This window comes from Salvia hispanica, chromosome 3 (genome assembly GCF_029641045.1).
Source record: "Salvia hispanica isolate PSC_SH4W2 chromosome 3, Shi_PSC_v1, whole genome shotgun sequence".
NCBI lineage: Eukaryota > Viridiplantae > Streptophyta > Magnoliopsida > Lamiales > Lamiaceae > Salvia > Salvia hispanica.
Window position 1 is genome coordinate 58,807,347 of NC_142694.1, and position 12,634 is coordinate 58,819,980.

Consider the following 12,634-nt stretch of genomic DNA (forward strand, 5'->3'; position numbering starts at 1 on the left):
TTAATCAAATATACACACAAGTAAAGTTATTTACACGCATGAATGCATGCATGCACTAAGTTTCAAGAAACCATTTTTTCAGTGCATGCTAGCTAGAAAAACACACTGATTCATCCACTTACAATTTTTTTAAAAAAAAGTGATCACGATAGATATGATAACTAAAACATTGTTTTAAGTTACCAATTAGGTCATTTGTTACTTAGTTGTTTTTAAATCCATATCGTGTTCAATTAACTTTACACATTGGTCCATATATGCACAATTTGACATAAGTATGCATTGTCGTTTAACATATTAAAGAAGACCTAATCTTGAAAATTAAATATATAATGTATATTATAAGGGGGTCCAATGTTAAGACATGTTGTTGCATGTGTATTGCATACATGTATTGGCGAAAAAAAAAAATTGAACCAACATTTAATTGAACAAGTTGAGCTAAGAATAATATGAAAATAAGTGGAGTAAGTATATACATAGAGTCTAAAATCTCAACCCATAAATGACTTCTTGTCTCGTAATTGTGTAGCACAAAAGTACTTAAATCGAAGACTTTTAGAGACCTATATTTCGGACTACCTTAATTTTGAGCTAGCACATAAATTAAATAAAATGAATCATTTAGGTGTTTCTTAGTTTATTTAGTATTTCTAGTTGAAGGTGTTATCGATCAAACCAATAGTTGCAATCCTTATAACTATTCATAATGTAGATGCACCATGATTGTGGTGGAATAATGGTTGGCTAATTGTGGAAGTGATATTCCTTTTCATCATATTCTCTATGTATATATATAGATGTGTCTAAATCAATAAGAGAGAGATACACGCAACAATTTGCACTATTTTCTTTATAAATTATTATTTCAAGTTTGAATGTGCGGTTTAAAAAGTGGTTTCCCCACTAAGAATGGCCAATAATGTGTCGTCACGAAAATTAAAAGAGTCATCCACTTATGATTCTTCTCCCATGAATTTGGATAATTTGATGCAACTTAAATTTGAGTAGCTGTACTACAACTATAACGACTTCCCTAAAGTTAGGCTCCTTTTTTCTGCAAAATCTTTGGTTTTCTTATTCGTACCTAGTTTGTTTCTGATAATATAGAAAACTTCTTCGAATTTACTTTTAAAAATATATACTATGTATCTCATTAAGTGAGACATTTCTTTTCGGCACATAAGATTTAAGAAAATAGAGTTTTATTAGTTAAAGTGGAAAAAATACAGTAAAATAAATTAAAAAGTAGAAAGAAAAAGTAAAAGAGAGAATGTAAAACAATGATTCACTTAACTTGAGACGTTCCAAAAAGGAATATTAATCACTTGACAAGTGACACTACTTACTAATTAATGTGGATTTCATTTCAACATTTCAGTTGTCAAATTCAACCTACCTGACCTCCCAAATCCAATCAACTTTCTGGTATAGAGACATACACTTTAATTTTAGGTTAGGCTAAAGAAACATAAATTCCATATATGGCCCATGTACTAAAACAGCCCAAATATTAAGCGGCCCAACAAAATTGTAAGGTTCCCCTTGCAACAATTCAGAAATAATATGAACTTAATGATTTAATATTCTGATTTCAAAGATGATGAGATTCATCAGAATTTGAGTAACTCTCATTATTCAATTGGTTTTACCTCTTTTTATAATTTTGATTATCTTTTTATTTTAATTCTAGCAAAATAACTTTCTACGATATAATGATTTAGTAACACGATCACTTTTATGTGCATTAAGGACCATTTCATTATAATAATGATTACTTTTACTTAAATCATTTTTACTTAACTAAAATAATCAATTATGCAACAAGTGTTACTTTAAAAAAATGGATTTATGGATTTAGGTGAATGACAGGGGTCACTGGGTCAAATCAAGTTAGGTTTGGGTTGGATTCAAGTTGGGTTTGGGTTTGGGGTTGGGGTTGGGTTGTGGTCGAGTTTGAGAGGGCTTTGGCAGATCTAACCAGCATAACCAAGTTTGGTTCATTTGTCATTATGGTCTCCTCTAAGGCAGGATGCAAAATATTATTCGCTACGTCTAAAATTAGTTGAGTCATTTTTCTTGTTGACACGAGAATTAAGGAATTGATGTTTAAAAAGTTAAATGAAGTGAGACAAACCAAAAAAGAAAAATGAATCATTTTTAGTGGAGCGGAACGAAAGGAGTACTATTGATGTACCAAATCCGAGAAGCTCTACTTCATAAAAAATGATACAGATAAAGTAGTACATTGATTTGCTGGATTCGGATCATTCTCGAGCAAATTCAAATACTTGATAAAAAATTCATGCACAATAAATGGTGTCTAATTCAGCCATACCATTTGAAATATAAAAAAAATGTAAATCAGCTATACCAATCAAGAAAGAGAACTGAAAAGGTAAGGACAAATAAAAAGAGCAAAAGAAATGTTCTGCTACTGCTATTCCTTTGGATGGCTTGTGACAGCTCTTTATTCCCAAGCACCACATTATTTGTAGCCTCAACTGCCTGTTTAATCCAAAACCAAGGGAATAGTAATCTATATCATGAAGTAGATGAAGTTCATTGGCTTGGAAAAGTGGATGTAAGTTCGTTTACCTGCTCGTACAAAAATTCGATCTGTTGGGCCTGTTGCAAAACATGAGTCGACATGAGGTGGTTCAGTGCAGACATTTCCACCATCTTCGTCTCTGTATCCTGAACAGCGTCTAACATCGTAGCTAACTCTACCTGCATCAACAATACACAAACTCAGAAAATCAATTCGAGAAACTATGGCTTGACTAGTCGATTACCTGAAGGGCATGTGTCTCATCATCTAAGTACTGTTGCTGGAATCTAATTGGCTCTGCTTGACCATCATCTTTCTGCCTCGTTTCTGCATTGCTTACTTCCCTCGACGACTCAATATTTCCAGAAGTTGAGCTCTCTGCAACAGTAGAGCCTTTCTGCTTTACTTTTCTTCTTGGTGTCACCCTGTTGATAGCTTCTCGAAAGCGTACAGCTCGAAGCTTATCAAACTGGGATGTTACCGAGTGAAGTTTTTCGCTTAAGATCAATACCTGCAATTACAAAAAATAGTTTAGCTAAGCAAAAAAGTCTTATTGAGAAAATGAAAATACCTTCATTTTTTTATATACTCTATCACATGGAAATGAGTCTCTGCTTCCTATAAAAGATTTTTGAAAAAAGACATCAAGTAATAAGTAGCAGCATTACTAACAAAATCATGGTTATCGCACAATGTTCAGTACTCATAGACAAATGAATTTCACGGTAGAGTCTCGGATTTCGGACCACCAATATTGATTACCAAGACAAGGTCCAAAACCTAGTATTTGAACAGCTGGAGTAAAAATCCAGAGATATGAAAACAATAACCACAGCCGCAACTGTAAAACAAGTACTAAAAAGCATTACGACTGATATCAATACAATGCAGATAAAGTCATACCACTCCATGTTTGTGAGCTATGGTATCAGCATTCGAACTGTCACTCCTTATACCAAGCCATCCCTTTGAATTTTCTTCCTCGTTATTTATGCTATTCTTGAGTACATCTATTTGCTCTTTGCAGGCTTTTATGAAAACTGTAACCTGCATAATGTAGAGTTTGTCAAGAGATCATGTAGGTAACTCCACAGAATTTGACAATATGGAGCAGCAAACCTCTTACTCAAAGAAACTAAACAGATACAAAGTAATTAAGGCAAACTCGAGTAAATCACACTGAGCAATTTATTTCAAAGATAATCTGCTAGTTCCCAGATAATTAAGATTCAACGGGCAGAACAGAGCAAGAGTAAGAGGCTGGGTATTTCAACAAGATAAGTCAAGTTGGGAATTGGGATATTCAGCTACACAACTGGAGACTCCACAATTTAAAATTGACATGAATAAAGTATGTACTTAGCACATGTATAATTCAAATAAAACAAAGGTCGGAAAGATTCCTCCACCAAAGTAGATGTAGATAATATTCTAAATATAATATGAAGCTGAGAAATAATATGGGAGATATACATTGGTAGCATATTTTGCGTAGCTATGTCAAACAACCAAGCCAATACATTATCCATGTAAGTATCAGAAAAATCAACAGTAGCAACATGTGACCGTTTAGCCTTTTCAAGAATGCAATTGGTCTATATCATGGTGATACTTTGGGATAGATTTTACTAGTTATCCTATAACATACTTTACTAATCAACTTAAAATTGGTAGGTTACGGAAACTTAGCCAATCTATAGAAATGGTGTGAAATTGTGAATACATGAAATCATCATAATTTAAAACCCAATATTAACTTCATATCCGGATCCCATTCATAAAAAATCATAAATTTAAGTAAATTACACTTTATGGCCCGGCCTCTGGCCGAGTTTTAGAAATGGCAAAAATACTCCAACCTTTCACCGAATTAAATGGCCAGGCATGGTCATATCCAGAAACCGAATCATAGCTTTTTCGTGCCAAGGCAAGAATCCGGTACTGAAAATCCGCTCTCAAGCCTTTTGGAGATTCAGTGAATGGTTGGGAATTTTTTTGCAGTTTTTGACAGTCTAGTCATTTCTAAGCCCAGCCAAACTGCCAAAGGTCATAAGTAATCCTAAATCCTTAACAATCATTTTATGAGAAAAAACAAGGGAGCTCTAGACAAAGAACTAGATACAAGTAGACATGCCAAATGTTATAACTTATACGTAATCCTAAACTTAATGCATAAATCCTTAACAATTATTCGTAAAGGAAAAAAACAGTACTTGACGTATAAAACTGGGGAACAAATGTATATCTCACCTCATGCTCGATGCTATCCCTCTCTTTTTCAGTAATTCGGTGTACATCTACGTAATCCTTTTTATGCTTCAAGAGGAACTGCTCTAATGCTCTAATACTTTCAAGCTGGCAAAAAATTTTAGCACATCAACTCAGAAAAATAGTTATATATAGATGCCAGTATCACAAACATTCAATCAATAATCTTCCCAGCTATGTGATACAAATATACCGTTGTCAGTGTAGCTTTGGTGAACATTGATCTTTCTAGTGACTTATGCATGATAAAAGACGCCATTATCGCTGCAATTTTCGACTGCCAAAAGAATTGACAAATCAGAGAAAGATAGAGCAACCACTGAGAAGAAAGAGTGAAGATGCAGTAATCTAAAAATCTACAACAATATGGAAAACCATGATGAAATGAAATTAATAAAGTTCAGAAAGGTTTAGAACCTCATCATATCCCAAATTTAGTGCTGCTCGGCGTGCAGCATCCTTAAAATCCTCAGTTCTATCTCTGGCTTTTGTCATGCCTTAAACTCCTATTTAGCAGGAGCGGAGTGCCCTTCTCTAGAAAAGCATAAAAGAATTGAAAACCTCTATTCATAATTGACGTAAACAAAGAAAACTGATCAAAGAGTAATTAGGGGATAAAAGAAAGAAAGAACATAAAAATTCAAGAAACTCAAATGTCAAACACACTGACATGACATGATAAACATCAACGATTGCACAGATTCATAATTAACATAAAAAAAATTCCAAATCTTTGAAAATTATTACAAATCTGAGAGAAATAAACCTCGGAATCGCACGTCTAGAGAAAACGATCTGGGAAGAGATCAACAATAATTCAAACCTCAAAGCTATTATACCAAGTGTGCCATAGATTGTTTTCTTTCTCTCAAAACTATTTAAATTTGAAGTTTATTATAAGAATTAGGGTTGAATTGTAATCAGGCAAACGCAATGTATTTGTAACAAGAAACATCTTTTTTGTTCTAGAAAAAAAGCAATCTACAACGATGTCACTAAAACCGTCTCTCCCCTTAATTATTCATAGGTCCAACAACATTTTTTACCCCATCTCTACTTAAGAAATAACACCCACAACCAACCATCCATTTCCTAAATATGCATGGTTCCCATTCTTCAATTTTTTTTCATTTGTCAATAGTATGGTCAAAGGCAATAGCTGAGTGTGCATAAGTTGGGTGGTCTTCAACAAGTTTAAGGAATTGAAGGCTTTAGGGCCATGGTTCCAGAGGCGTTTAAGAATTGCTTGGACTAAACCTGGAGTCCAAGGAAAACAGTGTTGATGCATTGGTAAATTTGGCTAGTAACTCTGAATTGTTTGACTTTTATTTAGTTTGAAGTTAAAGGTCATTTACATTGGTTGAAAAGCAAACACTTGTTAATAACAAAACTTCATTGTTAAAGATGAAGTTCAAAATAGTAAATGAAATTATAGGGGAAATGACAGAGAGAGAATAGAAATCAGGAAAAAACAAGAGAAAAGGATTGAGTACCAATATTTCAGAGAGAGAGAGAGAGAAGTCTGGTGCACAAGGAAAGCTAGAGAAGAGTAAAGGAGATTTAACCTGCCCAAAGGAATAATTAACATGCACAACATTAAAATAGTGGTCAACTTCTTCAATAGTGGCAACATATCTAGATTTTCTTCTGCAATCTGCCCTACCGTAAACATTCAGTTTTGGGGCTAGCCCGACAACAAGTTTACTCAAAAATGATCAAGAACTAACCTGTGATAACAAATTGCCAATGGTTTGTAACTAACATCTGACATTTGCGACTTTAAATCAAACATTTGACTTGCACAAGATTCTTAAAAATCTTGAACTTCTATATTTTAGATGAGCAGTTGAGCATCTGATCCCAGATCCTACGTTGAAAAACATTATTTCAAGATATCAAAGCAATAAAAAATATTAGAAAAAACATCCTGTGAAATTTCAAATGTGAGTGGTACCCCTAAGCTGCTTAAATATCAATCAGCACTCAATAGCAACAACGTTATAGAAATGGCTAGCTAGCAAGCAAACAACTTCTATAATGATCTGTGCTCCCTACTAGAAAACTTCCAAACTTTACGAAAAAAAACTCATGTATCAAGTAGAGCACCTAATCATGAGAATAACAAAATCATTTCATGAATTATGAATGCTGCAGTTAAAAATGAAAAGAAAGACAAGCTAATCCTGCAAGTAGAGCTGGTTCAACGCCAATGGACACAAGGAGTTTGGGATTTTGATTTGGGGAAATACAAATGACTCATCAGGCATGACTCACTGTACACATTGTAAATTGGGTAGATTTCTGAACCCTAACATCACCAAAATTATCAGATACAAATCCTGCATGTGTATCACGAACAAATTATAAACCAATCGGCAATGACAAGCTATGAAATTTGTAGTCAGTTAATTGTGTCAAGGAAATCAATCGATTAAATGATCTAATCATACGCTTACCTGCTGTTGTCGGAGGCTGGAGGCTGGGAGAGGGGCATAAGCAGAGAGAACGAGTGGGAGATGGCACAGAGGAGAAGAGACAAAGCGAGAAAGGCTGAGAGTGAAAGAGAGCGACTGAGACTGAAAGAGAGAGAGAGGTCGGAGACGATGAAGAGAAAAGAGGGGACTTTTTATTAAATAGGCGATCAAATAAGCTCAATTAGTTGTGCGAGTTGTGGTGACCTTGGTCACGTTCGATAACTTTCAATCTTAATCCGTAAATTTAGTCGAGCTCGAAATCTATCTAAAATTTCTCACATATAAAAAAAGGGAATTTTGAGAGTATTTATAGAATTACAATTCTTAGCGCTAGAATAATTAGAATAAATTTAGTTTTGTTAATTAATTTGTATATATCTCAACCAACAGTTTGTGGACTATTTATTATTGCCCATGTACCAGTTACCACGAAATTCAAGTTTGTGGATTATTATCTTAACCATTTCTAAGGCCTATTCAAGTGGAATTGGACCAACAAATAGGAGCAGGGGTACAATTTGATTTCTAAATATATTTTATGCATGATTATATATTTATTACTAAAAAAAATAACTCCTATCATTTTGTCTTCATTTCGTGATTTATGGTATCTTAATTTCAAGACCTCTTATGTTGTCTATTATACCTATAAAAGGCATTGAGTTGTAGATGAATTACATATCAACAAAAGCATTCTTCATTGATGAGGCTCGTTTCATGCATAGTTTTATAGGTGTTTATACACTAATCGGGTTGATAATGTACGAAAAAAGTGTTGAATTTAAGTGTGCAGGAGCTAAAAAGTGTTGAAGCGGCAGAATGCAGAAACAACTTGATCAACTCGGAAAAGGAGTAAAAAATGGTCAAATCTGAAGACAAATTAATCAGTTGGAGACAAGCTGATCAAGAGGAGCACTGAGCTGATCAGGCCACCACATGAAGACACAAGTTGATCAAGAGGAGCACAAAGCATCAGGCCACCACATGAAGACACAAGTTGATCAAGAGGATCACTGAACTGATCAGGCCACCACATGAAGACATGAGCTAATCAAGTTGATCAAGAGAATTCACACATGAAGACGTATCTGCTGAATCATCCTAATTTACTGCAAGGGTAAAATGGTCAACTCATACGAGAAGTTACCTTAGGGTTGAAGATTGAAGCCGCTCTATAAATAGAGGTTTTCCAAAATAAAGTAGCGGCGCTTAATGCTACGGTAGTTTAGGTAGAAAGCTTTCTTAGCTTAGTGTAGTTTTAGATATGACTTTCTTAGCTTAGCTCCGTAGTTCCGGCGAAGGAATTGACGACTCCTATGTCGGGATTACATTTTATTTTCATGTATTCGAGATTTTAGTGTAGATTTACATGGTGTTAGTCGTTTCAACGATGGAATTGACGCCTCCATCTTAGAAGCTCCTTCACCACCTCGCTTTGTAGTTAGATTTAATGTTCGACAAAGGAATTGACGACTCCGGCGTTGGACCTCGCTTATTTCCAATTTATTGAAGCTTTGGTTATTTCATTTCCTATTTACATTTAATTGCATGGTCTAAGTGTGAGAAGTTTTTATGGATATAACGTATTTGTTTTTATATGTTACGTTGGTATGTGTTTGTTTCGTCTTCTTCCACTTAGCCCATTGCATGGTCTAAGTGTGAAAAATTTGTGTCCTTTTTGTGTTTTGGTTTTCATATTTCTTCTATGTTTAACATGTTTGGTATGTTAGTATAGGTTAGTATGTTGAGTCAGTTAGGAATTAGGTTTTAGTTTTTTTTTTAGGACTTTTATGTTCATGTATAATCTGGCAAAAATGAAAAACATGATCCTCTTAGTGAGAGTGGTGAAGAAAGAATACAAGTTGATGTATGATACCCCTCCCTTAATAAATTGAAGTCAGTTTGGACGAAGTGAGGACGATGGGAGAGCCTTAATTTAAGTCAACTGTGAAGTCCTCTAAAATGTGAGTTAAAAGCTCAGAGTAGAACACTTTTTACTAAATAAAAAAATAGAGTAACTGTCACTTGATGCTAAGAGGGAAATGAAATAGGCTAGTGAAGACTAAAGGCAATAGGAAATAACCAGTTGGACATTTTTCTTTTCGGACCAGAAGAACCCGCCTCATTGTAAGGGCACCCCCTAGTTACCCAATTTTGAGCCTACATTCGAATCCACCTTCTGTTGAAAGCCACAAGCCTTCGTACCATGTGAGTAAAGGGATAGAATGGAGCAGCTAACCAATTTGGGATAGAAGGGATATGAAGAAAGAGTTACAACCAAGCTGGTTGGAAAAAAAAAATAAAGAGTTATAGTCAAGACATAAGAAAAAAATAATAATTGAATGAAGGGCAAGAGAAAGTGTAACCTGACCCAAAATAAAAAAGAAAAAAAGAAAAAGATATGTATAGTTTAGATAAGGTAGGAAATAATGTAACCTGACCCTATGGAAGATGTTAGAAAAATAAGGCCAAAATGGCCAAGTAATATTGTTCATTTATTTTTTTGGAGGAATAAAAGTGTAATAGGGAGGTTGCTCCACCTTTGTTCCTAAGCTCACATGTCCTTAGCCATTTTTTAAGATTTTTATGAACTTAGGACCCATAGGACCCTACCTACTTACATCATAACCCCTAGCTCCATTACAACCCTAATAAAGACCTTAAGGAACTATCTTGTGTCATTAGAACTCAAAGCATCAGTGGTATGGTAAAACGAATGAGTGAATGATCCTAATATTTCTGGTGAGGAATGAGTGACCGAGTGAATCCAACAGTTGACTACAATAAAGGCTATCTTGACAAACTGACCAAATAGAAGAAGGGAGGTGGATGAATCTAAGACTGCAGACAACTGGATGATCTTAAGCTTGTGGGGACGGTTGCTAGAAGTTAAGCCTTTTTATGCATATATGTGTTTTCTTTTCTTTTCTTTATGTGTGCTTTTGTTCTTGATGTTTTATCTTTGTTTGAGTCTGGTTGAGTCTAAGTCTAGTTTTTTTTCTTTTTTTAGTCTTTTTAGTATTGGTCAAATGGGAACCATGCATTGAAACTTGTCTCTTTACTTTTTTCTTTCATACTTGAGGACAAGTATGGTTTAAGTGTGAGCAGTTTGATGAGGCTCGTTTCATGCATGGTTTTATAGGTTTTTAAACACTAATTGGTTGATAATGTGCGAAAAAGTATTAAATTTAAGTGTGTAGGAGCTAAAAAGTGTTGAAGCGGCAGAATGCAGGAACAACTTGATCAACTCGGAAAAGGAGCAAAAAATGGTCAAATCTGAAGACAAATTAATCAGTTGGAGACAAGCTGATCAAGAGGAGCACTGAGCTGATCAAGCCACCACATGAAGGATTAGTTTAAGCTCTCAAACCAAGTTCAAAACTCAAGTTTCTCACTCTAGTAATTAGATCCATACTCCAATTATTAAGGCGTGGTGGCTAAAACCAACCTCGTGTCGTAGAAACAATCTCGAGTAGGTCCATGGTGTTTGTAGGTTCAACCCCGCTCTTGCCGCTTATACTTAGTAATATTTGTTGCAAAAGTGAGAAACTATAAATCTTGTTGAAAGGAGGGACACGTGCACACGACACACGTACAAAGCCCCTGCCCTTCATTCATTATCTCTCAACCTCTCAACATTTTATTGTGCATTTCAGGAGCATTGTATTGCTAGATTCTCATGGCTCCATCAAGTACGTCGATGACTAGCTGGTTTAAGATGCTTGTACACGTTAGGAGAATGTCGTTTTATCCTTAGGGTCTAGGGATAATATATCAATCTGAGAGCACTAGTTGTGCCATAATTTGTCTTGCTTTAAGAGGGATCTCCTCGACTTGACTTATAATTCAATTTATTTTATAATTTTCATCGTAATTTTCATTCCATTTATTATTATTCTCTTTCTTAGATTGTAAATAGTTAAAAGTAGGGAAGAATTGTAGTAACACTTTATTTTTATCCATCTTTATACAATTTATTATTTGTATATCTATACTATCATTGACATTATAATTATATTATGTGGTAAATGATGATCACTTATGATGAATTATTACATTCAAGTATAGATAATATTTGTATGTATACATTCAAGACTTGCCGCCGATATTGTTTCTTGATTGTCATCTCATGAGAAAACTTTTCAGCTTGAAGAAGTCCATACCAGTCCTTTTCAGATCCAGACACCAATGAACATCACAGATGCTAAGCAGCGGGGTAATATTCTCAAGTTCTGGGTAAAGTTTATGTGCCTTGAGTGTGTCCCTCATCATTCACAGTGTGAGTTATCAATTTGCTACATCAATCATAGCCTGCCGGTAGAATGCCCTATAAATAATCAAAAAAGGGTAGTCATAACCGTGGTAAAAAGGGGTGTTTATTCTGAGTATCCTACTTTGGAAGGATCAACATAATAAGCATGCTAATGTGGTGAAAGTGTTTGCAAAAAAAGAGGTAACCATTTTATTGGAGTAAAGGCCAAAATTGGTCCTGAACATATGCCCATTTTATCATTTTGGTAAAGTTTAGGACCACAATGATAAAATGAGCATATGTTCAGAACCAATTTTGGCCTTTACTTATTTTATTGTACCATAAATTTACACTTCCAAGACAAAGTGATTTTCAAAGGCAATGTCGGTACAAATTAGAGCACACAAACATGAAAGATAATACTACCACTCAGAGAAAAACTTACAATTTTCTTGGAGGCCTGCAGTGGGCTAGAGCTCACCCTTAAATCCCCCATGATCACGTTTAAACTCCCTTCAAAGAAGCAATCAAGAGGATATAGGTCATAGCTACGTACTAATAACAAAAAATTTGATGCCACACTAGACTTTTCAATCAGTTAAAACTTAGCACCAAAATTACAAATTAGTCCGTTGTTCAAAAGAGTGTTAATAGGATGTTTCGATGCAAAACCAAAAACTGGCCTTTTTGTGTATAATCCCTTGAACAAGTCTAGTAGTGTAAGCTGACAATATTTTGACAGAGGTGAATGATAAAAGAAATCATTTCATGAAACATATATTACAAATTTCACAATTCAAAACTTATAGGCTGTCACTGTGGTTTGTGGTGATATAGATAACCCTAGTTTTGGCTACATGACAGTGATTATAGAACCATCAGCTTAACTGCTCCTAATGCAATTACAGTTGATAATCTGAGTCACGAAGATGAGAGTGATGCAACAAATTCGGGGGGAATAGTATGTAGCATTTCAGGTGATTCATCTGCAATCCATTGTAAGTGCTTGCAGGCCAAGGAATGTTGTCCAGCATCAGCTAAGTATCTCAAAAAAGTCAAATGGGATTCTGCACATCCTATGCGACAAGT

General features: G+C 34.8%; 1 protein-coding gene across 4 annotated transcripts; it reads right to left on the reverse strand.

Moving 5' to 3' along the window:
- Positions 1 to 2,270: 2,270 nt before the first annotated feature.
- LOC125210300 (syntaxin-81-like) lies at positions 2,271 to 7,493 on the reverse strand. 4 transcript variants are annotated; one of them, XM_048109854.2, is made up of 11 exons: positions 7,276 to 7,493; positions 7,094 to 7,158; positions 6,547 to 6,686; positions 6,313 to 6,384; positions 5,237 to 5,353; positions 5,013 to 5,096; positions 4,802 to 4,906; positions 3,455 to 3,598; positions 2,796 to 3,062; positions 2,599 to 2,730; positions 2,271 to 2,508 (listed from the first exon to the last, which is right to left on the reverse strand). In XM_048109854.2, exons 5-11 carry the CDS (start codon positions 5,312 to 5,314, stop codon positions 2,365 to 2,367), a joined length of 954 nt encoding a protein of 317 aa, XP_047965811.1. In that variant the 5' UTR covers positions 5,315 to 5,353; positions 6,313 to 6,384; positions 6,547 to 6,686; positions 7,094 to 7,158; positions 7,276 to 7,493; the 3' UTR covers positions 2,271 to 2,364. The 4 variants fall into 4 exon arrangements, with proteins under 4 accessions (XP_047965811.1, XP_047965810.1, XP_047965812.1 ...); XM_048109853.2 differs by lacking the exon at positions 7,094 to 7,158; XM_048109855.2 differs by lacking the exons at positions 6,313 to 6,384; positions 7,094 to 7,158.
- Between the last annotated feature and the right edge of the window lie 5,141 nt (positions 7,494 to 12,634).